This window comes from Anolis carolinensis, chromosome 1, assembly GCF_035594765.1.
Source record: "Anolis carolinensis isolate JA03-04 chromosome 1, rAnoCar3.1.pri, whole genome shotgun sequence".
Lineage (NCBI taxonomy): Eukaryota > Metazoa > Chordata > Lepidosauria > Squamata > Dactyloidae > Anolis > Anolis carolinensis.
In genome coordinates, this window is record NC_085841.1 from 54773552 (window position 1) to 54800149 (window position 26598).

The 26598-nt window shown below is 40.3% G+C and overlaps 1 protein-coding gene across 1 annotated transcript in view; it reads left to right on the forward strand.

Moving 5' to 3' along the window:
* srd5a2 (steroid 5 alpha-reductase 2) overlaps positions 1-26083 on the forward strand; it is a 42231-nt gene extending 16148 nt beyond the window's left edge. Inside the window, exons 2-5 of the mRNA XM_003215965.4 lie at positions 16584-16747; positions 19633-19734; positions 19994-20144; positions 23041-26083. Of these exons, the coding sequence (XP_003216013.1) occupies positions 16584-16747; positions 19633-19734; positions 19994-20144; positions 23041-23107 (484 nt within the window). The 3' untranslated portion in view covers positions 23108-26083. The remainder of the gene's footprint in view (positions 1-16583; positions 16748-19632; positions 19735-19993; positions 20145-23040) is intronic.
* Positions 26084-26598: the final 515 nt, after the last annotated feature.

Genomic DNA, 26598 nt, shown 5'->3' on the forward strand with positions numbered 1-26598 from the left:
CCTGGCTTAACAACAGTCCATGTGAAAAAAATCTTGGGAGCCTTGGTAGACAACAAATTGAATATGAGCCAGCATGTGATGCAGCAGCAAAAAAAGCCAATGGGATTTTGGGCTGCATCAAAAGGAGTATAGTGTCTAGATCAGGGGTCCTCAAACTTTGTAAGTGGAGGGCCGGTTCACTGTCCCTCAGACTGTTGGGGGGCCGGACTAGGATGAAATAGTCCAAAATTAGGATTGTTGTTGTGTGCCTTCAAGTCATTTCAGACTTAAGTCAACCCTATGTCTAAAGTTTAGGACAGGGGCCAGGTCAATGACCTTCTAGGGCCTCATCTGGCCCACGGGCCTTAGTTTGGTCTTATGAGTTCTAGACGATCTCATAAGACCATAGGTAAGCAAAGAGACCTCCAAAGACCATCTAGATGATCTCATCAGGCCATCAGAAGACCATAGATAGGGAAAGGGACCTCAAAGATCATCTAGATGGTTTCATAAGACCATAGAGAAGGAAAGGGACCCTCAAAGGCCATCTATAGGATCTCATAGGACCATAGGTAAGGAAAGTGACCTCCAAAAGCCATCTAGATGGTCTCATAAGGCTGTAGCTAAGCAAAGAGACCTTCAAAGACCATCTAGGTGATCTGATAAGGCCATCAGAAGAAGACCATAGATCGGGAGAGGGACCTCAAAGACCATCTAAATGGTTTCATAAGACCATAGGTAAGGAAAGGGACCCTCAAAGGCCTTCTAGATGGTCTCATAGGACCATAGATAAGGAACGTGACCTCCAAAAGCCATCTAGATGGTCTCATAAGGCCGTAGCTAAGCAAAGACACCTTCAAAGACCATCTAGATGGTTTCAGAAGGCCGTAGCTAAGCAAAGAGACCTTCAAAGACCATCTAGATGATCTCATAAGACCACACGTAAGTAAAGAGACCTCCAAAGACCAGGTAGACTTAGGTCAACCCTAAGTCTACAGTTTAGGACAGGGGCCAGGTAAATGACCTTGGAGGGCCGCATTCGGCCCACGGGCCTTAGTTTGGGGACCCCTGGTCTAGATCAAGGGAAGTAATTGTGCCTCTCTATTCTGCTTTGGTTAGACCTCAACTGGAATACTGTGTCCCATTCTGGGCACCACAGTTTAAGAGAGATATTGACAAGCTGAAAGAATGTTTAGAGGAAGGCAACTAAAATGATCAAAGGTCTAGAGACCATGCCCTATGAGGAGTGTCTTAAAGAGCTGGATATGTTTAGCCTGCAGAAGTGAAGGTTGAGAGGAGACATGATAGCCACATAGAAGTATTTGAAAGAATGTCATAAGGAAGAGGGAACAGGCTTGTTTTCTGCTGCCCTAGAGTCTAGAACTCGGAGTAATGACCTGACAATTAGGAAGAACTTTCTGACTGTAAGAGATATTCGGCAGTGGAATTCACTGCCTCAAAGTGTGATGGAAGCTCCTTCCTTAGAAGCTTTTAAAAATAGGCTGGATGGCCATCTGTCAGGAATACTTTGATTGTGCTTTTCCTGCATGGTAAGAGGTTGGACTAGATGGCCCATGTGGTCTCTTCCAACTCGATGATTCTATGACCAGAAGAAAGGAGGGGAGATCAGCTGGTAGTGTGGGCACCTCTGCCAATGTCAGAACTGGTACTTATGTGACCATGAAGAAGACTAGATCACCCCTTATTCCTCCTGGCCATATTAGTAGATGTAATTGCAATATTTAGGATCTCTCATAGGGATTGTGCTGTCGAAGGCTTTCACGGCCGGGATCACAGGGTTGTTGTATGTCTTTCGGGCTGTGTGGCCATGTTCCAGAAGTATTCTCTCCTGACGTTTCACCCACATCTATGGCAGGCATCCTCAGAGGCTGTGTGGCTGAAATCTGTACACATTGTTTACAAGTGTGCAGGTAACTCTGCCAAACTATGTTACATTGTTAACTTAACTGCAACAACCTAATATAACTTTGTGGGACTAAACCTCTATGTCCCATATTATTGGCTAAGTGTTGTTGTTTTTCAAATACTGTTCTAAATTTGGAAATGAGAATTATGATTGAATTCACTTATTCTTCCTGGGCATATACTTCATATTTGCAAATACTACAAAGCCTTCAGTGACACCCTAGTTGGAAGTATGATTTAAGATCTATTAGAACCTAACAAGTATCTGCTGGTTAATTGAATGCCTATAAGAAGCAAAAAAAGACATTGCTTACACCATTTGTCTTAGAAATGGCCTGTCATCAAAATATTAGTAAGAGACAATATTCATTTATTTGTATGGTTTATATCTTCCAAATGCAAATTCAACACTTAAAGGTAAAAGAATTCATAATATAGATACATGGATAGCTATCACAAACCCACTAATAAGAAGCCTCCTTGCAAGGGATTCCATATTTAATTCTGTTTAAACAAAAAGATGGTTGCTTGCCAATAGAAGGAGAGCAGAGAGGGGGCCATACTAGCCTTCTTAGACCTTAAGATTGGCATGTTAAATAATATCAATTGCTTGTCAACATGTTGACTCAAACATTAAATACATTTTGAGAACATCCACAATTAAACCATTTTTGAGAAGTCTGTCACATCTCTGTTTAAAACCATCAGTGAAGAAGAATCTACAACCTCCCACAGTAGAATAAGATGTACAGTGTTCCCTCACTTATCACGGGGGTTATGTTCCACGACCACCTGCGAAAAGTGAAAATCTGCAAAGTAGGGATGCTATATTTGTGTTGTTTGCAAATAGGGTCTGTCCCCTCCTCGCCTCTCAAGCATTTGCATGCGTGCCTTGTGAGGCAAAAACAAAGCTGCTTCAGCCTTCTTTTCTCTCCCTTCCTTAGGCTTCTCCTTAGGAAGGAAGTAGAAAGAGGGATTCATAAGGGACTTATAATATTATTTTAGGATTTATACTATTATTTAGTGTAATTTGCATGCATTGCTTTGGAACATATTATTTTGAAGCAGCAGGAAAAAAATTTTTACTCCATCTTCCATCTGAGAGCCATCCAGATGCTTAATGATGATAACAGCATTCTTGCCAAATCAGTTTGGGATTTTTTTTTTTTGGTAAGCCATAGCTTCTGTTTCCTTTTCCTTTTCCTTTTATGATCAATTGGGGTAGCAGCCCCAAAAGTTTACCCAAGTCTTTGTTTTCTTGTCATTTTACATGTTGTACATACTTGTTACAAACTGTTGTGATATTTTCTACTACATGGGGAAATAAAACCTGACTTTCATGTAGCTGTAGTAATTATATTCCACTTTTAATATGCAAAACATTATTTTTCTTCTCCCCACATTTAAGATCACATAATAAATTTTGGGGGTTTCTAAATAATAAAAGCAACTAACTTTTTGAAGTTTGTAGTCTGGTTCAGTCATTCTGGCAGATCTTTCCTTATTTTGGCAGATATATGACACACATATTAGCAGTGGGAACAAACTGGTCTCTCTTTACAAAATATCAGATGGCAAGTTTCCTGAAGAATAGCAAGGGATATTTCACTGAAATATTATTACAATGTATTTAGTATTTTCCACCTACAGGAATCACTGCTACACCATGTCCTAAAAATTGATCTAGCCCAGACATGGGCAACGTTTGACCCTCCAGGTGTTTTGTACTACAACTCTCACAATTCCTAACAGCTGGTAAGCTGGCTGGGATTTATGTGAGTTGAAGTTTGCCCATGCCTGATCTAGCTGATAGTCAAAGAGAAGTGTACATGACAGAAGTGCTAGGTCAAAATCCTACATGATAATCATAAAAATATTCCCCACCAACCCTCCAGCACTAATGAAACATTTCTCCTTGGGCTTTCTTGCTTTCTGGAGCAAATTTTAGCTATGATTGCAGGATGGAAGAGAGCTAACATCCCATCTTATGCTGGATCCCCTACATCACTTGGGCAAAAATATATTTCTGCGGTGTAACCTCACAAGATATATACAATGGTTTGGAATGGCTTGAAACCATTTTAGTTTCCCCTTCCTAATCAACTCTGAAAAGTATTGTTGAGAATTTAAGAACCATGCTGGATCTCAGCAAAGGCTGGTCAGAACCAACATTCTTTTCAAATAAGGGAGATTTTATTGATTAATTCATTAAAATATTTATATTCCACTCTAATGAGGTATGGTATTGTTTAGTGTTGGACTAGGAGTGTGAGTGACTAAGGGGTGAATCCCCACTTATCCATGAAAACCAACTGGGTGGCCTTGGGCAAGTTATACACTCACAAAGGGGAAGGCTAAAGTATTTATTTTAACAAATTTGCTTTTACTATATGTAATTGTAAAATTTTCAATCTTATTTTGTAAAACTCTGGTAACAGGCAGTTTGGTACACCTGAATCATACTGGAATTGAAAGAACTAAGAAACACTAGGTGGCACCAGAAGCCTTTCTCTTCCTTTTAGTTTTAACTCTTTCATGCATTCAGGAAATGTAAAGATTTTGTTTCAAAAGGCAACATTCACACACAACTTTAGAAATGAAATGTAGATGGGTTTGCATTACAGTCAGGTTTCATCTTCTAAAATTCCATAGTTAAGCAATACTTTGACTAGGATCAATCTAAATGTCACAGACGAATGAGCAGGCTTTTGTGTTCTCCAGAACTCTTCATGCAGATTGTTGCGCAGAGTGGGATGGAAGGGGGGAAATGTAGCATTTGACCTTTCAATACTTATCTGTGCTTTCCGTAGCATTCAGTGTTCAGATCTTTAATATTGATTTGTCTTTTTTGTCTTTCTGAAAGTAGTGCCACAGATTTAGAAAATGATGTCACAATGATGCTTAAGTTAAATTGCATTCAGACACCAGTATCATCTTGGATGATAAGGCCATTTTTAACCAATGACCACTAAGGAGTGGAGACACTAAGGAATGATACCTGCCTTCCATCAGTTATTTTTAATTAGATTTTAACTGTTTTAATGTTTTAATTGGATTTTAACTGTGACTTTTTCATACTGTTTATATTTAATTCTGTTTCAATGTTTGCGTATTTGTATATTTTAAATTGTATGCTAATGCTTTTATGTGAAGCCACTTCGAGTTTCCTTTGGGAGAGATAAAACAGAGTAGGAATAAATAGAGTTGTTGTTGTTGTTGTTGTTGTTGTTATTGCCAGGATTGCAATAACTAGACTGGGCACATTTGTTATGTATGCTTAATTTAGCATAGCATGGTTGTCACTTGCTTTTCTAACATGCCTTTGAGGTGGCATAGTAACTCAGACACCCACACAATCCACTTTCCACTTTTTCTCTTTCTATCCATAGACCATCTTGGATTATCTCATGTTGGCAGCACATAAAAACAGCATACATTTGATAAAATTCTCTATTCTGCTAAAAGAAAATCAGCAAAACAGTGGCCTCTATGTTATTGTTAAGTAAGAGGCCTGGCTGTAAGTTGGCATAATTTCTCAGGCCAAACATAGTCAACCAATGTTTGTGATAGGGAAAGTGGGATACTCCACAATCTGTCCTTTGTTTTTCTAATGTTGGTGAATGGTGATAATTTCTGCTACATCTAATCACGAGGAAAAAAATGAATTCCATAGAAATTAACAGAACTGGCATATGTTTGGGTTGTGAAGTATGGGTTTCAGCATGCACCTACACAGTTTCTGAGCAGCAATTAACAATAGTAAAATGCTTCTAATTCTGAACCAGGAGTAATTTTAAATAGTTCCTGTGTTGTTACTTGCTGTTGCTTCACCTTGGAGTTATGGTGATTTTGTGAATAAGAGCCCTCCAGGAGACCCTAATATTACACTTCAAACTATATACGTATAGCTAAATTGGAATACTCTTGTTGTGGTTGCAAAAACTTGGATCACATTGTGGTTTGAGTATCAGGCTAAGATTCTGAATTCCCACTTGGCCATGGAAACTGAATATGGAAGCTGGTCACTAGGAGTGCCTTTGGTGTGGCTTTGAGAAAGTCCTCCATTGTGCATGTGGCAGGGCTCAGACTGCATTGTAGTAGGTGGTCTGTGGTTTGCTCTTCTCCACACTCACATGTCATGGACTCCACTTTGTAGCCCCATTTCTTAAGGTTGACTCTGCATCTTGTGGTGCCAGAGTGCAGTCTGTCCAGCGCCTTCCAAGTCGCCCAGTCTTCTGTGTACCCGGGGGGAATTTCTCATCTGATATCAGCCACTGATTGAGGTTCCAGGTTTTAGCCTGCTACTTTTGGACTCTCGTTTGCTGAGGTGTTCCTGTGAGTATATCTGTAGATCAGTTGTTCTCAACCTGTGGGACCCCAGATGTTTTGGCCTTCAGCTCCCAGAAATAATAACAGCTGATAAACTGGCTGGGATTACTGGGAGTTGTAGGCCAAAACACGTGGGGACCCATAGGTTGAAAACCACTGCTGTAGATCTTAGAAAGCTATTTCTTGATTTAAGGTGTTGGCTTTCTGGCTGATATCCAAACAGAGGATGGGCCAGAGATATCAATGCCTTGGTCCTTTCATTATTGGCTGCTACTTCCTGGCGGATGTCAGGTAGCTAAACAGTATAATTTCTCCAGTGGTGTGGGGCGTGATAATGCAGCATGTCTCATTAAGAGCCACATCCACTGTTTTAACATGGTGAGATGTATTCCACACTGGGCATGTGTATTCAGCAACAGAGTAGCACAGCACAAGGGCAGATGTCTTCACTGTATCTGGTTGTGATCCCCAAATTGTGCCAGTCAGCTTTAATAGCACCCACTTTTTGCTTGATATTCAAGCAGTGCTTCTTGTAACTTTGGTACCTATCAAAGTGAACCACTGGGTGTCCTTGGGAAAGTCATATTCTCTTAGCCTCAGAGAAAAGTAATGGCAAACTCCTTCTGAACATATTTTTCCAAGAAAAACCTATGATCTCCCATAGGAACTTGGGGCGACTTACAAAATAGCACACAACGATGCCATACATAAAATAAAGAATATATAAAATACATCAACATGAAGACAATAATAACATTATCATAATAACCAGGTATATAAATTGGATAAAATCTCTATCAAAGTAGAATCAGTTAAAAGAGCCATATAACCATATTAAACTTTAGATTTGTTAAGTGAGGACTTATAATTCATCTGTACTGTTCTGTACTGAAGTTCATCCAAGCTATAGGGGCCAAATACTTTTATTATATAAAAATATGACCAGCATCAGTTGACTTTCCAATCCTAAATTACTTTCTAGACCCATATAAAACCTAATTTCTAAAGTGTGTATGTTAAAGAACAACTGTTAACTATACTTTCCAAGTTTTTTTAGTTAACTAGAAAAAATGAGGCGTTTTTTGCTATCATCAAATACATATACTCTCTGTACTAGAAGATGAAATTGGTAGTAACATTTTTATATTATTCTCTCCTGAGTGTACTTTGAGGGAGAAAAATTGTACTTTGGTGTTTTTGATGTGCTCTTTGGAAGCATTTGGTACTTCCTCTGCGCTTCAAATCCTCTCATAATTGCCTGAAACTTGGCTCACAACACCAGTTTGTAAATAGATGAAAACATCATGTACTTGCTTGATTTATTGCGTAATATGAACAGCAAGATAAAAGCTACATTTGTGGGTCTACAGCATGAACTTTCTGTAATATTTTTACTACATCTTCTAATTGGGTTTCTTCAGGACAGAATGGTGTTGTGAGTTTGGGATGCCAAATACTATTAATGACTGTCTTTTTGCACAAAATGTCACTTGATGTCAGTCAGTGATTTGACAAAATAACCTTTACTGCTCAAGTCTTCAAAACGTGATGCGACTCAGAAATGGTTTGAGGAAGGCAGGGAAATACTTTAGCTATTATCTGCCATTGTAACTATAAGTAGAAACTCAGAAAAGATCAGTTTATTTTACTGAACAAGAAGCATCTTGAAGTCCCTTCCCTTGGGATTTGATTTAGGATTTTTAGATATGTTGCCTGCTGCAAGGGTATTCCTTTGCTTGTATATCTGTTTATTTGTAAATAATACAATTATTAAAGACATCCCAGTTTATGCAATTCCCTCCCATGGGAGGTTTGGTAGATCTCCTCTCTTCCTTCTTTTCCTTGGCAGGCAAAGACATTTTCATTCAGGCAAAACTGTGGCTTATAATTTATGTGGAAATAATAGTTCATAATGAGGCTGCGTTTTAAATCTAAAAATAGTCCTTTGCATACTGAATGTTAGTGGTTCTGAGCATCCTGGTAATCCTGGAAAGTGAGTAGTCTGGATATACTAGCATACTTTAAAACCCAGATCCCAAATATAATAATAATAATAATAATAATAATAATAATAATAATAATAATAATAATAATAATAATTTGTATCCCACTTTTCTCCCTAAATGGGACTCAAGGCGGCTCATAACATTTTAAAAATAATACAAATGAACCATACATGTAACAACAACCTATAAAACCAGCATTAAAATAAAACATAAATAAACCTTCTAAAGCCCAGAAACATATTGGCAGCCAGTGCAGGTGCTTTAGTAGGGGGTAGTACCCTCCCTGGGTCTGGCACCTGTCAATAACCCGGCTGCATATCTCTGAACTAATTGACACTCTTCAGAGACAGCCCCATGTTGAGCCCGTTACAGAAGTCTAAATGGAATGTAACCAAGGCATAACCATAATGGCCAAGTCCAGCTTCTCAAAATATGGCCGCAATTGGCTCACAAGTTCAAAAGCCCTCCTGGCCACTTCTGACACCTGGGCCTCCAGGCTTAGCAATGAGTCCAGGAGGAACCCCAGACTGCGGACCTGTGTCTTCAGGGAGAGTGTGACTCCGTCCAGCACAGGTTGAAGTCCAAAACACCTGGAGGGCTGAAGTTTGCCCATACCTAGTGTATACTCAACTGATTAAAAGGATGAAAACTCTTTTGGAGTAGAAAATCTTTGGCAATTTCTCTGTTAAAAATACGTTGGTTGTTGGAATTTCCAGTTGCCTGATAAACATGATCTGTGCATTTGAAATTAGGCAAAATGAAATTACATTTTCTGTGTTAGCTACCCAACTGTTTTTCGCTAGCTGTGTGAGGAATACCTTGACTGTTTGAATCTAGTTCCAATACAGAAGAACAGCTTGAGGAGAGAAGCTTCTACAAAATATGGCAGTTTTCCAGATGGATAGATTCCGGGATTTGGTTTACAGACTAGAGGCATTCTAGACTCTGGAAGAAATAAACACTTGTTACAGCAATCCAGCTTGGTGAACTGTAATATAGGTTGGCTGATCCACGGACCAACTATCTCAGAATCTTAAACTTCCACAAGGCACTGAACTAGTTGGCTGGGGAATTCTAAGAGCCACAGCCCTGTCCTCCAAAATAACTTTATCTGAAGCCCGTTTGGCTTTCTGCTGACCAGGCTTTTCCTTTCTGTTTTAGTGAAATGTTGATTCTAAAATTGTATCAGCATGGTTTGCTAATGGAAATAAAAATCTTCTAAATGCTTTTTGGCTCACCATATCTTATTTTCAGATGATACTAGCTGTGCCCGGCCATGCATTGCTGTGGCTATAGGAATGTTTTGTTGGGCAGAGAATTGGCCATCTGGAAGGACGTTGCCGGGGGACGTTGCTCGGATGTTTTGATGGTTTTTTACCATCCTTGTGGGAGGGTTTTCTCTTGTCCCCGCATGGAGGTGGAGGTGACAGCAGGAGCTTATCTGTGGTCTTCTCGGGTTGGATTTGTGGGAAGAGGAACCCAACCTTGAAGTCATAAGGGTTTAAGCCATTACGCCATGGGGGGGTTCCATAGGGGCAGGCTACATCTCCCAACAAAGGATTTCCCAGGGTTTGAAGGTGCAAGGGTATTCAATGTTAATCAAGTGGATCAATTACAACATTCAAGAGAAAAGTCCTTTCCTCCACCCTGGACATTATTGCACATATATATAAACCCCATTTGCCTAGTTTCCAAGATATTTCAGAACCTCTGGATACCTGACATAGATGTGGGTGAAACGTGAGGAGAGAGTCATAGGGCCAGCTTATATTTCCCCACAAAGGATTTCCCAGGCAGGATGCAGCCAGGGTTTGAAGGGTATTTAATATTAATGTTAAGCCCTGAGTCTGCCGGTTTTGGACTCTTGTTTGCTTGCTTGATTGTTGGGTCCTGTGGGATGAAGGCAGGTGCGAGGAGGAGGAGCAGGCCGGGTCTGTGAGGGTTAACCTGGTAGTGGGGAGGGAGGGAGGGCGGGCAGGGTCAGGTAATGCGAGGTGGGTGGGGTCGGCCAGGTGGGCGGCGTGGGCGGGGCGCACAGTGGGTGGGTGGGGACAGTCCTCATGAAAGTGAGGAGGCAGTGGTGGGGTCGGTCGGCATTTTCCTCCTTTCCTGTGCCGCTTGTCTGTGGCGGCCAGTCGGCCTGAATGCCTGCCTGCCTCTCCTTCCGTCCCTCGTGGAGGCTCAGGTCGAGGCAGAGTCCTCCGAGGGAGGAAGGGAGTCTCAGGGGTGGTTCGCTCGGTCGGTCCCCAAAGGCCCATCTACGGCCCAGCCGTCAGCCTCCTTCCGGGAGTCCTCCCTCCGCCCGGGGAAGCAGGTACCCCCCCACCGGGGCCCAGGAGGGAGGGAGGGAGGGAGAGGGTGAGGGGCCTGGCAGAGGCTTCTGGGCAAGGGGTATGTGATGAATTTTTTTCAAAGATGGCGGCGGTGGAGGTGGGGTGAGAGGGTGAGGGAGGGGGTGACCATTGTGTGTGTGCGCACGCATGGCAAGGGTTTGGAGGATTGTGTTTGTGCGCATGCGTATATCGTCTGTTGTGGTTTTTGGCTTTTTGTTGGTCTTGTGATAGTGTTTTTAGTGTAATTGTGTTGTGTCTTACTTGATGTGAGGATGATGGATTGTGTTGATAATTTTCGAGTTTGGGGGGTTTTGGGTTTTGTTGTTTTGGGCGTCGCCATGATGTCAAAAGCCTTTTATATACATAGAAGATTTAGTGCTGCAGTGGTTTGTTTGGCCATTAATGTGCAGAATCTGTTAGATTATAATAGTTCATTTACAAAATTGTACTGTACTTGGTTTTCTAGACAGAGGGGAAGCATCTGGAAAAACTGGCTGGGTAAGCTGAAACAGAAAATTTATTAGCATTCTAGACAGCCTGCTGTGTCCTGCTATTATTGCTCTTATTTGGAAGAGAAATTGGATGTAAATACTTGTTCTGCGGCTTAAAATTGCCAAAGATCACATCCTATCTTAGCTATCATATAGTGATTTTAATCTGTAATTTTGGGAGGCAGGGATCCTCTTTTCATTGTAAATCCATTTAGAAAGTTGGGGAAAGGAAGTTAATCCAGTAAGTCCATTATTAAATCATCCATCTGCAGGGGTTCATGAATCTGTGTAGATTTATTCCACATAGCAAATTAAACTTCAGTATGAATATGCATACTTAAAAAAAAAGACCACAAAGGGATGTGGCAATACTTATTACTGAGAGGAAATTAAAGTTTAAGTAAACAATAGAGAGGTAAGTATTCAATATCTCAGAACACTTTGTACCCCTTAGGCCTTCTTCATGAGAACATTGTTTGCAAAAGTAGCTACATACACTGCATTAATTAGGCGTAATTATTTTAAATTTGTGAGTCATTGTGAGTTGTTTTGAGTTGAAGGTAGTTCTGCCAAATGAAACTTTATTGCAGAGTTACATCTGTCAACTAAGGCTATACTTTTGTAGCCTAACACCATATAAAAAAGTTCACAGCTATACAAATCCAAATTTGAAGCCCATTTCTCTCCACAATTACTTGGAAATATCCTTCATTCTGGAAATTGTGTCCTATAAATGAATATTGAGGGTGTTTATAGTCTTGGAAAAAGCAACATGGATGCTGAGTCAAAACAGTAAAGCCAGCTATTTGAAGCTAAAATCCATTCCTAGTATTAAGAAGAGCAGCTGTTTTATAAGGATCTAGTGCAGAGCGAGGCTAAGCCTGGGATAATTCTTTTTCTTTTACTGCAGCTCTGGTAGTTGGGTGATTCTAGGAATTGTAGATCAATAGGAGCTTTGTGGGTGGGGTGGCACTGTGAATGAAAGTAAAAGTTTTGCGTTATCAACCGCTGCAAGAGATCGGTGCAAGGGGCCAGTCCAAAATTGTCCCATGCCTTCAGGTTTCCAGGCCAAAATAAATAAAAAAACTTACAACAGCCCTTGGTAATGTCATCACGTATTGAAACCAGTTACTCATAATTTGTTGTTCAAACATAGAGATAGAATCTTAATTTGGAATTTAAGGACATTATCCCACCCTAAATTTCTCCCATTTTCCCATCATCTTCATGTACTGGTGTAACGGAGGCCAATATATGTCTTCCCACGACTTTCAGTGGCTGTGCGTTGAAATCCATCTCACCAGCATGAAAATATGGAGAGAAAAGTCTGTTTTCAGGAGTGGGGTGTTCCCCTAACTCCTAATCGAAGGCAACAGCAGGAAGCAGAGGAAAGTGGGGAAGTGTCATGGGAGGGCAGACCATCTCCGAAGATGGATCTTGCCAGAGTAGATTAAGGATGCTTTTCCCTGCTTTCCTCCATTCCCTCCCTTCCCTGCCACCCATGGGATAACATCTCATGACAGAAATCTTAATGAAAAGGCCTGTTTCCAGATCAAGGTGAAATTGAGGGAATTATTCTTTCTCTCTCACATAGAGAGGTGAGATAATGAATTAACTTGCTTCTATCCAGAAGATGGATGCAAGGCAGAATAGGTTGGGGAGTGTGTGTGAGAGGGCCTTGGTACCACAGCGACTGCAAAAGAAAGTGGAAGCTAAATAAGAAATTGTGTAGATTCCTGGAGAATCTTTACAGGCAGGGCCGTAGCCAGAAAAAAATTTCGGGAGGGGTTTTGAAAATTTCGGGGGGGGGGGGTTGAACCCCTAGCATCCCCCCCTCCCGCTACAAACCTGTCAATATCTGCTTGAGATAGTGACTGGAGGGACTCTTAATGTTTTGCGTCTCATAGACTTGGCATGGGGATTTGGTTAACCAGTTAAAATTCATGAGTAAACCAGGTTTTTTTTACAACCTGAAACATTTGGGGTGGGTGGGTGAACCCCTAACCCCCCCCCCCCCTCGCTATAGGCCTGTTTACAGGTTCTAGAAACTAACCAAAACTGTTGCTTTACTAGTTGAGCTGGATATTTCCGTTTGTCTGGAACTGAGCTTGCCAAACTGAAGAATTTGCAACTTAATTACCTGTGAAATGTGGAGGTCTTACTGCTAAAGAAGGCCCAATTGTGATTCATATATTAGTAGGAAATGTTCATTCCAAATGCCCAAGCACATTTTGTGATATGCCAATAATACACCCTCCCATAACTTCCTTTGACAAGAAAACAAACCAAGGCAATTGCTAGTTTCTGGAAACTATTCAATCCTCTAAGAACTGGGGTGCACAAAATGCCCTAGTGAGATTTACATGAAGCTCTGTGATGGTGGATAGTTGCGATAATCTTCCAAGCATTTAGTTCTACAAACCAATTAGTTCTTTATTAGGATGTCTACTGAGTTACTGTTGTTTTGGCAGAGATCCTGGTCTGTTTGGTCTGGGAACTGATTGGCTTTCATTTTGAAAGTCTGCCAAGTTATTTCCCTTCTTAAACCTTATGTTTCCTCCTCTATTGCATAAATTGTTAAGTTTTGCATCTTTTGACTATGCTAATATTTCTACAGTCCCATCACCTCCGTACATTTGAAAGTGTGTAAAATTGCACACTTCAAACAGTTATTGTGCCATGTTCAAACAATCTCTATTTTCTGTGCTTTAGCTTAATAATGGCCTATTTTTTCTCCTAATTTTAAAGGCAATGTGTGTATGTGTATGAGAGAGAGGGAGAGAGAGAGGGAGAGAGAGGGGGGGAGAGAGCTTTGGACAGCATAGAGAAGAGTTAACACTTCTGTGGTATTTGTTTTGCTGTCTGTGTCCCAAATAAACCTTGAAGATCTGTGATAATTCATCCTGACACAGATCACAACTATTCCATTGAAGTCAAGTGTTAAAGAATGGTTTGTTATATACGGCCCAATCTGGCAAACTCTGTATGTATTGGACTGGATATTGTGCTATGAGAGCTGTGATCCATTATTTCTAGAAGATGGCGGGTTGAGACTGCTGTATATAATCTGGTCATACATGAAATACAGCAATTTAAGACAGCTGCAGATAGTGAGATCCGGGCTGCAGATAGCAACACCTAAAGCATGGATACAGAGTCCCAATAAGCAGATACCGGCACTGGCTACAGGCTGCCTGTGGATCCATGCGCCTGGCGAGATGAAGAAGCTAACCCAATGTTCCCAAATGAAAAAATCTCACCAAGTTGAAGAGGAAGCCACCAAGGTATTTTATTCAAGTTAGCTGAAGTGATGCCAGTTTGCAGTAATCTGCCAAAGTAAGCTGAGATGCCATAACAGTGAGAAACAGACATTTTTCTACAGTTTAGTCTTTTGAAATTCCTGCTCCCACCTCAGCTGGAGTTGGCTTCACCATGATTGATTGAACTCTGCTGACATCATGAACAGCTGAGGGAGAATTCCCTGCAGAGGTGGGACTGCATCACTTGCTGGCCAATAGGAGAATGTTCCCCGCTTCCAATGCAGAGTTCCACTCTCCAATGGTTGACGGGGGCAGGATGGCAACTCCAGACAAAGAAGACATAGTTTTATGATTGGATTACATCCAGGACAAACAAAGCGGGACCAACAGGTCCCATGCAGGTTATTGACTTGGTGATTGTTTTAATGAGCCCCGACTGAGAAGATCGGGTGACTCTGCACCAATATTTATTGTGTTTCAAAGCAGCATATTGTCCATGATGATTGGATTAAGAGTCTGTTCCTGGGAAAGGGGGAAATGGCATCGTGGAAAATGGGGCAAGCCATCCCAATGCCAGGGAAGAGAATGCCGGGTGATAAATGTTCATTGCTATGTCCAAGTGGCTGCACAGAGGTCCAACTCCTGTTGTCCTAGGTCAGTGGTTCTCAGCCTGGAGTCCCCAGATATTTTTGGCCTTCAACTCCCAGAAATCCTAACAACTGGTAAACTGGCTAGGATTTCTGGGAGTTGTAGGCCAAAAAACATCTGGGAATCCCAGGCTGAGAACCACTGTCCTAGGTGCAGCTGGGTCTATGAGGCCAGTCAAGATGGACTGGCCCGAAGATGATGGGTGATTGAAGCCTTTATGATCGAAATGATGCCCAGGAAAATGGCTGGAGGGGATTTCCTGAGTCAGGAGGTGCTGACAAAAGGTCACCAAAAGGTCTTGAATGGTGGAAGACTTCTTCAAAGATGTTTTTTACATAGGTAAGGTAAAGGTTTTCCCCTGACGTTAAGTCCAGTCGTGACCAACTCTGGGGTTTGGTGCTCATCTCCATTTCTAAGCCGAAGAGCTGGCATTGTCCGTAGATACTTCCATGGTCATGTGGCCGGCATGACTGCATGGAGCGCCGTTACCTTCCCGACGGAGCAGTACCTGGGACCTTTTGGTCTTTAAGTTCAGCAGCTCAGCGCTTGAACACACTGCGCCACCACCAGGGGCCTTAGCAATATAAAATATACACATTAAATAGGAAAAATAAGGATCCATGGATACCGGGAGCTCCCACCAAGGGAACCGGGGCACCCACAGGGGAGGGGAGATGATGAAGGGGTTTGGGGAGACAAAGGGGTGGTTAGTGTGGAGAAGAGAGAATAAGCCCCTCTCCGAAGGCTGTGGGGCCATGAGAGCCATGTGACCCAGTGGCCACCAGGGCCAGCTGTGGAAGGCAGAAATAGAAGGAATAAACTCAGGGAGGCAGAAAGAGATACAAAGTAGTCAAAAGTAGAGGATAACGCACCAAGGTTCACATTTATTGAAGTGTTAGGGAACAATATCACTGAAAAGGAAATATTGTTTCAAAAGGACATCCCAGGGGCCAGTGACTGCTGCCGAGCTTCTTCAGACCTTCGAATGTACACAAAGTGGGAATTCAAAAATAAAAAGGTTTTTGCCTTCCACAGCTTGTCTCTGCTGCGGTCCTAGTGAGAAAATTAAATATAATTGGGGGGGGGGGGGGGGGGAGGAGTGCTGTGTTTGACACCACACAGAAGGTCTTTGCAAAAAGGCATTGGTTTCTGAAGCATTATATTCCAAGCTCAGAAGTCATGTCTTGCCATTTCAGGGCAAAGCTTACACTAAGGCAGCCCTGCTATGAAATCTGTCCAGACATGTATTTGAGTTCCTACTAACTCCTGTTAGCTCATTTTACTATTGATAGTCGATGCATGCTGATTAGAAATGCATACATCATAAAACACATATTCAGCCTGTGCTTATCTCATTAGTAGAAGTGAAGCTGAAGTTGGATAAAGTCTGTAGTAGGTGTTAATCCTTAAATAACATGAAATCATTGCAAGGTAATTGTGATCTGCCTGAAATGAAAATGGGGATTCCAGGTGGCATCTGCTGTCACTGGAACAGTTACTATGTTCTTCTCGTTATGTTGCATTGTTATGTTATTACAGAATGACAGTAATAATTGGTATTTCCAGATGTTTAATATGTGTCTATGCATATGTGTCTTTTTTTAACCTCAGGACATTCATTTATTCATTCCTTACAAGAGGAAGGCCTTTCCCACTGAAGACGCTGTATTTTGGTATCCTGTTCTGTACCTACAATGGCTTCCTGCAAGGTTACTACATGATTTACTGTGCTGAATACCCTGATGACTGGTGCAACAGCCTAAGATTTACATCAGGTAGTTACAGTTCCATGATGTCAAGCTTCTTGCCATTTTGAGCTCTGCCAAATGTAGAAGTGTGTAATCACAAAGGGCCCACCACAATATTTGTCTAAATGTCAAGGCTATAAAAATGTAATTTGAATACCAAAAGGAAAGAACATTTTGTAAAATTGCTTCACTTTTATGATGCCCCCAAATTTTTGTTTATTCTGAAACATACTTAAATAAAATATGTAAAAACACATGTAGAGGATAAAATGTATGCATTGTGTATTGGTAAAATCCAACCATTAGAGGGAGTTATTTCCATTTCAAACAGTTGTTATTTAGGAGGCAGCTTCTGGATTTCTTCAGTGTTACCTTTCTCCTCACCCATCCTGATACACTCCTACAAAATATGCTCTAGGAATTGACTCAAATGAAGGACTGATGCTTCCTGAATGACACAATTTATTTTATAAACTTCATTCCATAGTTACAACCATGTTCACTTATACCTGATGTTTTGGTGTTGTATTCCATCAGTATAACTGAGGAAGAGGAATGTGAAATAGACTTACAAATGCCACAAGACTTCTATTGCTATCTTCCTTCCCTTCTTTTTATCCCAAAAAGACTAGCTATCTTTCCATGCAAGAGCAAAAACAAATACTGTATATGTATTATTGTTATGTGCCTTCCAATGGACTGTTAGATAAAACCTCTCCTAAGATTTTTCATAAGATATACTCTGAACAGATTTGCCATTGCAGCTACCTTCCAATTAAAATAAGTAAGACTGATTTGCTGAGTGTCACTCAGTACATTTCCGTGAGTGACCAGATATATATTTCCTATGTTTTATTAATATTTAGTGGGCCACACCCTGTCTGGTTAGTACTTGGCTGGGAGATCACCAATTAATACCAAGTGCTATAGGCTATATTTCAGAGGCAAGAAATAGTAAACTCACCTCTGAGTATTGCTTGCGTAAGAAAATCCTATGAAATTCTTAGGGTCACCATAAGTCTACAGGTGACTTGAAGGTGCATGCCCACACACATTTATTAGCATTTATTTAGTAGGTAAGGTAAAGGTTTTCCCCTGACATAAAGTCTAGTTGTGTCTGATTCTGAGGGTTGGTGCTCATCTCAATTTCTAAGCTGAAGAGTCAGTGTTGTCCATAGACATTTCCAAGGTGGGAGATATAATTATTCATGTTTTAATACACAAACAGTTGTTTTGATTTTGTTCATGTTGGCGTTGTGTTTGTGTGTTTAAATGGTTCACACCTTGTCAACTTTGCTTGCTCCCTCTTGCATCTCACACTATATATATTACATGCATACATAGGTTTTTATTTACTTTCACTTGTGTTTCTGATTCAAAATGCAAAAACTCAAACATTAGTGCCACAGGCATCTCTTTGTGCACAAGTTCAGTTAAGCATCCAGGTTTTGTTAGTTTATTTATTTGAAAACTGTGCCTAAGGTGGCTAAAAATAAAATATAATCAGCACAACAAAAGCTATACTCAAAATACCAAAATTCCTCAATTACAAACATGTCCTATTAAAAATGCAACCTTAGCCTCATGTGTCATATACTGTTTAACAACAACAACAACAACAACAACAACAACTTTATTTTTGTATCTCTCCTCCCATCTCCCCAAAGGGACTCGGGATGGCTTACATGGGGACAAGCCCGATCAGACATAGATCAATAACTCAACAAAATTTAAAATAACATCATAACAACATAAAACACTATCATCAAACAACCAGGGGCCGGGCTGTGGCGCAGGCTGTTGAGCAGCTGCAATAAATCACTCTGACCATGAGGTCATGAGTTCGAGGCCAGCCCGTGGGGGGGTGAGCACCTGTCAATTAAAAATTAAAAATAGCTCCTGCTCGTTGCTGACCTAGCAACCCGAAAGATAGTTGCATCTATCAAGTAGGAAATAAAGTACCACTGGGTGGGGAGGCAAGTTTAACTAATTTACGACCTGGAATGAGGAAGTGCCGTCAGAGTGGATGATGAAGCAGCTGCTCCCCCCTGTGGCCAGAATTGAACATCCCCTCAGAAGAAGGTTAAATTGCCTCTGCGTCTGTCTGTCTCAGTCTCTGTTTGATGTGTTTATGGGCATTGAATGTTTGCCCTGTGTGTGTATAATGTGATCCGCCCTGAGTCCCCTTCGGGGTGAGAAGGGCGGAATATAAATACTGTAAATAAAATAAATAAATAAATAGCCTGAACAGTAATAAATACTGGAACCCGGAGTGTAGGAGCTTATGCAATAGAGTTTCAAGACAAGGTTGGTGAAAATGTGCAAGCTTAGGAGTAGCACCAAGAAAGCTCCTTCTGAAATCCCTGACAATGGCACGTTTATGGTGACATGAAAGGCAATAATAATCTGTGAATTGAAAATTCAGGCAGGATTACAGCAGGCACACACTCCATTGTGGGTTTCTGCTGTCTATTATTTACATCTGTGGAGCAATGCCACTACACTTCATATGTGGCTGTGATGGATGGTATTTCTCATACAAAATTCCTAAATTCTACTTAAGCCCTGGAAAGATGTTGAATGATAAGTTAGCACCTCAGCAGAGCATTCAACCTAACCAACACATTTCAAAAGGAGAAGAAAAAGGAAAATAATAGCAACTTTTTTCATCAAAGGATAGATCCAGACTATGTCTTTTCCCAGAGGTGAATTATGAAGCAACACCTTGTTGCTGTTCTTTCTCTGGATGAAGTACAATGCCTCATTTGTGTCTTCCTGAGAGGCCATTCATCAGCCTGCCTGATGAATGTGGCCAGGATATTCTAATTGTGGTTAACAAAATTAATTGTTTAAACATAGGTGTTAAAGCAAGAAGCCACCCAAAGTATACACACTTCATTTTCTTTTTCTAGGTCTCTTGTTGTTTCTGTCTGGCATAGGAATCAATATCCACAGTGATCACATTCTGCGCCAGCTAAGGAAACCTGGAGAGCTCACATACAAAATTCCACAAGGTATGTTCTTCTTTTCCAAACATCCCAGAGATACACCCTGATTTCAGCTTATTGTTCAGAGGAGTTGAATCAGCCTTTGGGAATATATGGTTCAGCAGCAATTCATTGTTTCAGGGACTATTACAGCTTGAAACATGTAGCATGGTGCTCTCCTGGCTCCAGTCATTCATTAGCCATAATCCTTGCATGTGCAACTGATAAACTTTAAAAAACAGCTTTTACTGTTCAAATGTGTTCATAATAGCTGTCTTTTATGCAGGAGGACTCTTTGCATACATATCAGGAGCAAATTTCTTCGGTGAGATACTAGAATGGTTTGGCTATGCTGTAGCAACCTGGTCGTTTCCTGCCTTTGCCTTTGCCCTTTTCACACTCTGCTGCATTGGGCCACGTGCTTACCACCACCACAGGTATTTCAATGATTTCTGTCTTTTATTATTTACATACTGCCTGGCTAGGGAACCAGTTATTACTTAGAACTGATTCAGCATTCATTATTTGGTTACTTTGGCATCAAGAGCTGAATATACAGTACATGGATGCATTATTTGTCACATATCGTATTACAAAGAGAAAATTTTCAAATTGCTTCGTATTGCAGGTATACTTACAGTTAATAAGGTGGAGGCATTACAGTAAAGAAAGACTCTGTTTCATCAGCGCTCCTTCACCATCCTCCCAAAGTCAGTCCTGATTTAATACACACACACACACACACACACAGAGAGAGAGAGAGAGAGAGAGAGAGAGAGAGAGAGAGGGCTAGACAAAGAGGAACATGGGTCTGAAGCTTTAAAAGACTTTGTAAAAGAAACTTCTTGTCTGAGGCTTTGTTAACCAAGGTGTGCCTATATCTCGAAAGAAACTGTATAAAAGAAGTCCCAGGATTATGAACAAAATGAGTTCTGTAAGTTTGTTCTTAAGTTGAATTTATATGTAAGTTGGAACAGGTACATTTGTAAAGTGTAACTCTGGTTGATTTTTTAAAATTATTTTTCCCATTTTGGATCACATAGGGAAGGGTTAAAACCACTGTAATGTTTGTTTAGCTGTCTGTGCCCCTGGTCAGAAGATTTCACCTCATTTTCTGTCCCTGTGATAATTGGATTTTGAAAATGTTGGCTTGTTGTGGAAACAAGGATTGGCAATAAAGCTTTAGTGGAGACACCATTTTCCCATGATAATTCTTTCAGGAGTGAATTTCCCTTCCTGGGAGCAGATTTCTCACTTCCTGTTGTCTCACTCCCATTTTTACTAGGAGTTGTATGTAAGTTGGATGTTTGTAATTTGGGAACTACTGGTATAGTGACTGCTATTTGCAATAAACAAATGAGAGTGACTGAACTTTCATGACACTTTGAAAAAGTTAATTGCTGTTTCAGAAATGGAAAATATGGAATAGCTGTGGGAGTATGCATCCTTTAATTATTTCCCAGTCAGATGAAAGCACAGCACTAGGGGTTGCTCTATTGAAATTGCTCCTCCTCACTTTCATTTCTTGCCTTTAGCACAAAACATAGATTTATATATGTTCTTGTGTGTGTTGCTTTTGGGGCCAATATCAGGTATGTATAGGTAGCATGATTTAAGATTTCCTGAATGTAACAAGAAATGGTAAGTCCTGTGTGCATTATCAAAACTCAGTCCTGACTCGTATATCCCACACTGCATTTGGGATTCCAAAATTTACACAATATTCAGATTCAGATTTTTCACATGTTTTATGTTTTCACCCTGAATCATGTACATTTAAGCTACCCACATTGGTGCATTCATAATGCTTCCTATTGGGATCAGGCTGCAGGGAGATTATTTCTGGATATATCTAAGATTTCCACATCCCTTACATTCTTTCTCCTGCACCTTCCTCTGATCAAATGTCACATCTTGACATAGGCAGTGTTTCAGAAATTGCTTTCCCTTAATTTCTACTGAGACCAAGGGCTGGTCTACATAGGATGTATTGCCAGCACTGAATGAAAAGTTACTCCTTAACAGGGAGTTAAACCAGGCTAAGGAAAGTTGGAGGATACTCTGGAGTTTAAGCAAAGCCCTGCACTTCAGTGTGGACAGCCCAACGGTATCTTATGCAGAATGGTTCACTGTCCATATTCGTCTCTGCTATCATCCTGATTTCCCTACCCTCATCAGTGCAATGAAAGGAAATTGATTTGGTCAATGTTGCTGTCACTACAGATAGCTGTAGAGCTCCAGGAGAGTTTCTGGCCATCCCTGGTGACATGGGCACCTCTCTTGATGTTAGCATGGGATGCCCACTAACAGCTAGGAGCTCTCGCAAAGCTCTGCACCTGTCTAGCAGTGGTGACAGGGAAAGGAAGGCAGCAGTCCAACTGGGTAGAATCAGTTTTTGCCCAGCAGGACTCTGTAGACCAGTGGTTCCCAATTTTTGGTTCTCCAGGTGATTTGGATCTTAATTCCCAAAAATCCCAAGCAGTTTACCAGCTGTTAGGAATTTTGGGAGTTGAAGTCCAAAACACTGGAGGACCAAAGGTTGGGAACCACTGCTGTAGACTCTGTCTTGCCACCAGCTGGGCATGGAGTGTGTGGATAATTTGGATTACAACTCCCATCTGCCTCAGCTAACACAATCAAGGGTGAAGGCTCATGGGTGTTGAAGAAACAAGCCCAAAACTGTTGAGAGGAACACTGAGTTAAGGAAAACAGATTTAGAGGTACTTAACCTATTAGCTTGCTAATGTACATTCTAATTTAGCCAAAGATAAAACTGCAACTGAGAAATGTAAGGCTATATCTAGACAGGGGGAAAAATCCTTGGAAGTATAAAGACTTCCCAGGTATTTTTAGAGCTGCTTGTCTGTATTTGTTTTGTCTTCTCTGCACTCAGTTTAAGTTCTTGAATTCACTCCCATGTCTAGTGCAGCAACCTTCTGAGATGAAGTAAGTTTTCAAATCTACTTCTGTTAAAACTGTGATTTCGGTTTCTGATTAGACAGTAAGAAATTATGGTTCAATGCATCTGGAAGACATCAGATTGAAGGAAGCTACACTAGACCACAGTTAATCATTCTTTCTCATGGTTTAGTGTGATCTCTAATGTGATGTTCTCCTAATATGCACCATCTGCTCATGTAATTTGAAAACCTACTGAAGGTTTCCAGTCCTAAACCATTTTTGAATATATTTTTTTAAAATGGCAATAAGAAATATTCTTAATTTTTATTTTAAAAATCCTGATATTCAGTTTTCTTAAAACATTTATGCAAAGATATTATATGATGTAATATAGACTATTTGTATTTTTATGTTTTATCCCTTTTCTTTCAGGTACTATGTTAGGACATTCAGCAGCTACCCAAGATCAAGAAAAGCCTTGATTCCATTCATATTCTAAAAGGCAGTTCTCTGGATTTTTTTTTCCTCTGTGTTTGTCCATTTACTATCTAACTTATGTATTAGTAAGTGCAAAATGCCATTGTATATTTCAAAAGAAATATGTTATTGTGTTATATTATCCTGCATTGGTTGTTGGTTCTGTACATAGATAATATATGCTTAAGACAAATGGATGTCAAGACCAAATTACAGGCCACAGACGGTTCTGTGACTTTGTTTCTAATGTTGTTTGAACAAACTGTACTCTTCAAAGCTGTAATCTTGTACACAGCAACAGTGTGGTTAAGTATGTAAACATTTTCCACTGCACTATTTTTCTTCATAATGGCTCGCCTGCTGTTTTCCTTGCTACAAGAGAAAGAGATTATATCTTTGCATCTTTTCTCTGGTAGATGGAAAATATCTGGAGGATTTGTCCTGTGCAGACTGCAAAGAAGAAATCATGGGGCTGCTAGGATGCACTTGAGGCAAAGCAGATCTAGCCTCAGCAGGCTGAGCTAGAATTACAAGACCTTGGATGGGTTCTCATCCAGTTTTTGCATCAGCAGTCACTTAAAAGCCTTTTATTCTCCTCCCTGTCTATGACCATTCTTCAATAATTGGAAGCCTCAAAGTCTGAAGCCTATGACCCTGTAATCTCCCACACTGGTGAGCAGGCCATGGGGAATCAGGGCCTCTTGTGTAAAGGGAATAACAAAAAAATCATTTTTGAATTACAACTCATAAAATTCTCCAGCCAGTCTGGCTCCTTCCCAGGTGTTGCAATCCAAAAAATATATTTTTCAAGCTCTGGGTCTTCAGGGGTAGAGCTCTCTTTTCAGGAGAGTCACCATTCAAGGTTCTTTAATGGAAGGTGCCTGAGATCAATTGGCACATGCTCTGGAGACAGGAGGTAGTAGACATACCTCTGTTATTTGCAGCACTGGTTCGTCTGATCTAATAGGATATTACTCCTTTTTGTCAGGTGTTGTCTGGCAGTGAATCCAATCCAGGTGTTTACCTGTATTTTATATGAATTCTCTAAGATGCTGAACTCTATAGGTTCAGCACAGCAGATCACTTATTTGGACTGAAACCCAGAATAGACTCATGATTCCATGAGCCATTCATAGTCATTGCCCAGGATCACATCAAGAGGGTGGAGAACTTTCATAGGACAGGAAAAAGGTTGAGAAGGCCTCTCTAACACTTCCTTCACTCCAGTTGCCTGATCTCTCCATGATTCTTGAAGATGTACTTTTCATTAGAAATCACAATGATGGCAAACCTGAAAGGAGAAAAAAATCATTACAAACATGCAGTTTGCCCCTTCATTATGCAAAGAATAACTGTCTATGAGCATGTTTTTTTCCAAATCTTTGTTGCTAAGACTGATGGTCAGGACTGCTGCTTTTGAGATGGAAGAATAACTGGATTTTTATCAATTCCTGTCTCCAGGTGCTTCAGGAGGCATTGTATTTAAGAATCTTCCATTAGGAAACAAATCTGTTGCTGGGACATATGTTTACTCATAGCCCTTTAATCATGCTCCTGTGTTCCCTTCCATAAAGACCAAGATATAATTCCAAAACTGCTATTTAATTCCAAGACCTCTTGATGATGTGAATAATTTTTCAGACAGACTGGAACTAACTACATTTGAGAAAGAGTGTAGTGTTCCAAAAGCACACACATCATTTAATTGGATCTGTCATTCCCTTGTAAAACATAGTTCATGAACTGAATAGGAAGTCAAATAAATAACAAAACAGTGATTGAAAGTATTACAAACTCAGACTTCAGTTATGCTAAAAAGTTTGTTCAGCACTGTTTTAGCAGAACCCTGTCGTAGTATGTGTGATGCCCCATGGGCCTTGTAGTCCTGTTCCTAGTACTTGTTTTTATTGCTTTTATACATTTCCTTAATAAAGATATTAGATAGAGACTGGCCTCCGTGTATGGTGCCCAGCTGCCTGGGGTCTGACAGTATTCTAGATCATCCCATGTGTGAGTTTGTTTGTGGTGTGTTTCTGTTTATTCGTGATCTCTTCAGGATAGCCTCTGTTTCAGATGATATGCGTTTCTTGTATTTGAAACATATGTTTTTGTTTATATTGAAAGTCAAAGCAAATTATGTGCTCAACCAAAATAAAATATAATAAATCATCTAAAAATCACTTAGCACTTTGTAAAATAAAGCAAGTCTTGCCTTGTAGGCATGCATTCTAAGATTTATGGCAAACATATTTGGAAAAAAGTAGAGGAAAAAATTTAATTAGGTTAAGAAATATTAGCATATCAAGCTGTTGATCTTATGCAATGGTTCTCAACCTGGGGTCCCCAGATGATTTTGGCCTACAATTCCCAGAAATCCCAGCCAATTTACCAGCTGTTAGGATTTCTGGGAGTTGAAGGCCAAAAACATCTGGGGACCCCAGGTTGAGAACCACTGCTAACAGATCATTCTGTAGGTTGCCTTCTGCTTCTTATTCACAAAACTGAAAAAGAGCTATTGGTCTGCACTTTCAATTTGGGAAATGGAGGAGGGACACTGACTTAAGTGTCGGGGAATATATATATATGTTGGAAGTAATGGCAGCTGGTGTCTGTGAATCTGCTCTGGGTTTTAGTCCAGGTTTTAGCTGAGGCATTCAGGATCCTGGATTTATTCTGGATACAAGGTGTAACACTTTTGTAGCTCCCCAGATGGAAACCTGGAGTAGATTCATTGCCCCACCAGTAGCCGTCAGCTATTACCACCTGGAAACATATTTCTGTATATGCCAGATTTCTGTAACCTGGGATTGATACTTCAAAAAGCAATGTATCCCTCATTGGACGTTTTTACAAGCAAGATGTTAATAGTGATTAACATATAACAATGCATTACTAACATATTGTTGTCAGTATTTGTTTGTTTGTTTGTTTGTTTAATACTGCAACTTACAGAACTTTGCAAAAATATAATTTCTGCAATAAAGAGTGTGACACATTATGCAATAAAAGCCTACTATTTACCATTTCTTCAGTAAAACATGTTAATATTGCATTTTTGTAATCCTGATTACAAAAATGCAATGATTTTCATCACTTGACTTCAAAGCTCTGAAGACCTTTAATTGGGACAAGATACTATTGGAGGTATCAAACATATAGTCCACATTGCCACCGCTTTGTAAACTGTTAATTCCAATTATTTTCCTATTTTTTACACATGTATCTGATCTTGAATCTTTATCAAAAAAAATAGCTTTGTATGATAATACACAGTTGCATTTAAGATGAAGACAACCTACTGTCATGGGATACGGAAACAGCGACTGTAACAAATGCAATGATACTATGGGCAAGAAACATAGAAAGACCTATTCAGATGTATGAATGGGAATCCATTTGGAATAAAAAAATTAAATACACATACTCTGTAGACCTGAAGGAGAACTGGCTTAAACTCATACATAGGTGGTATTTAACACCAAAAAAGATTGGCCTAATGTATAAAAATATAAA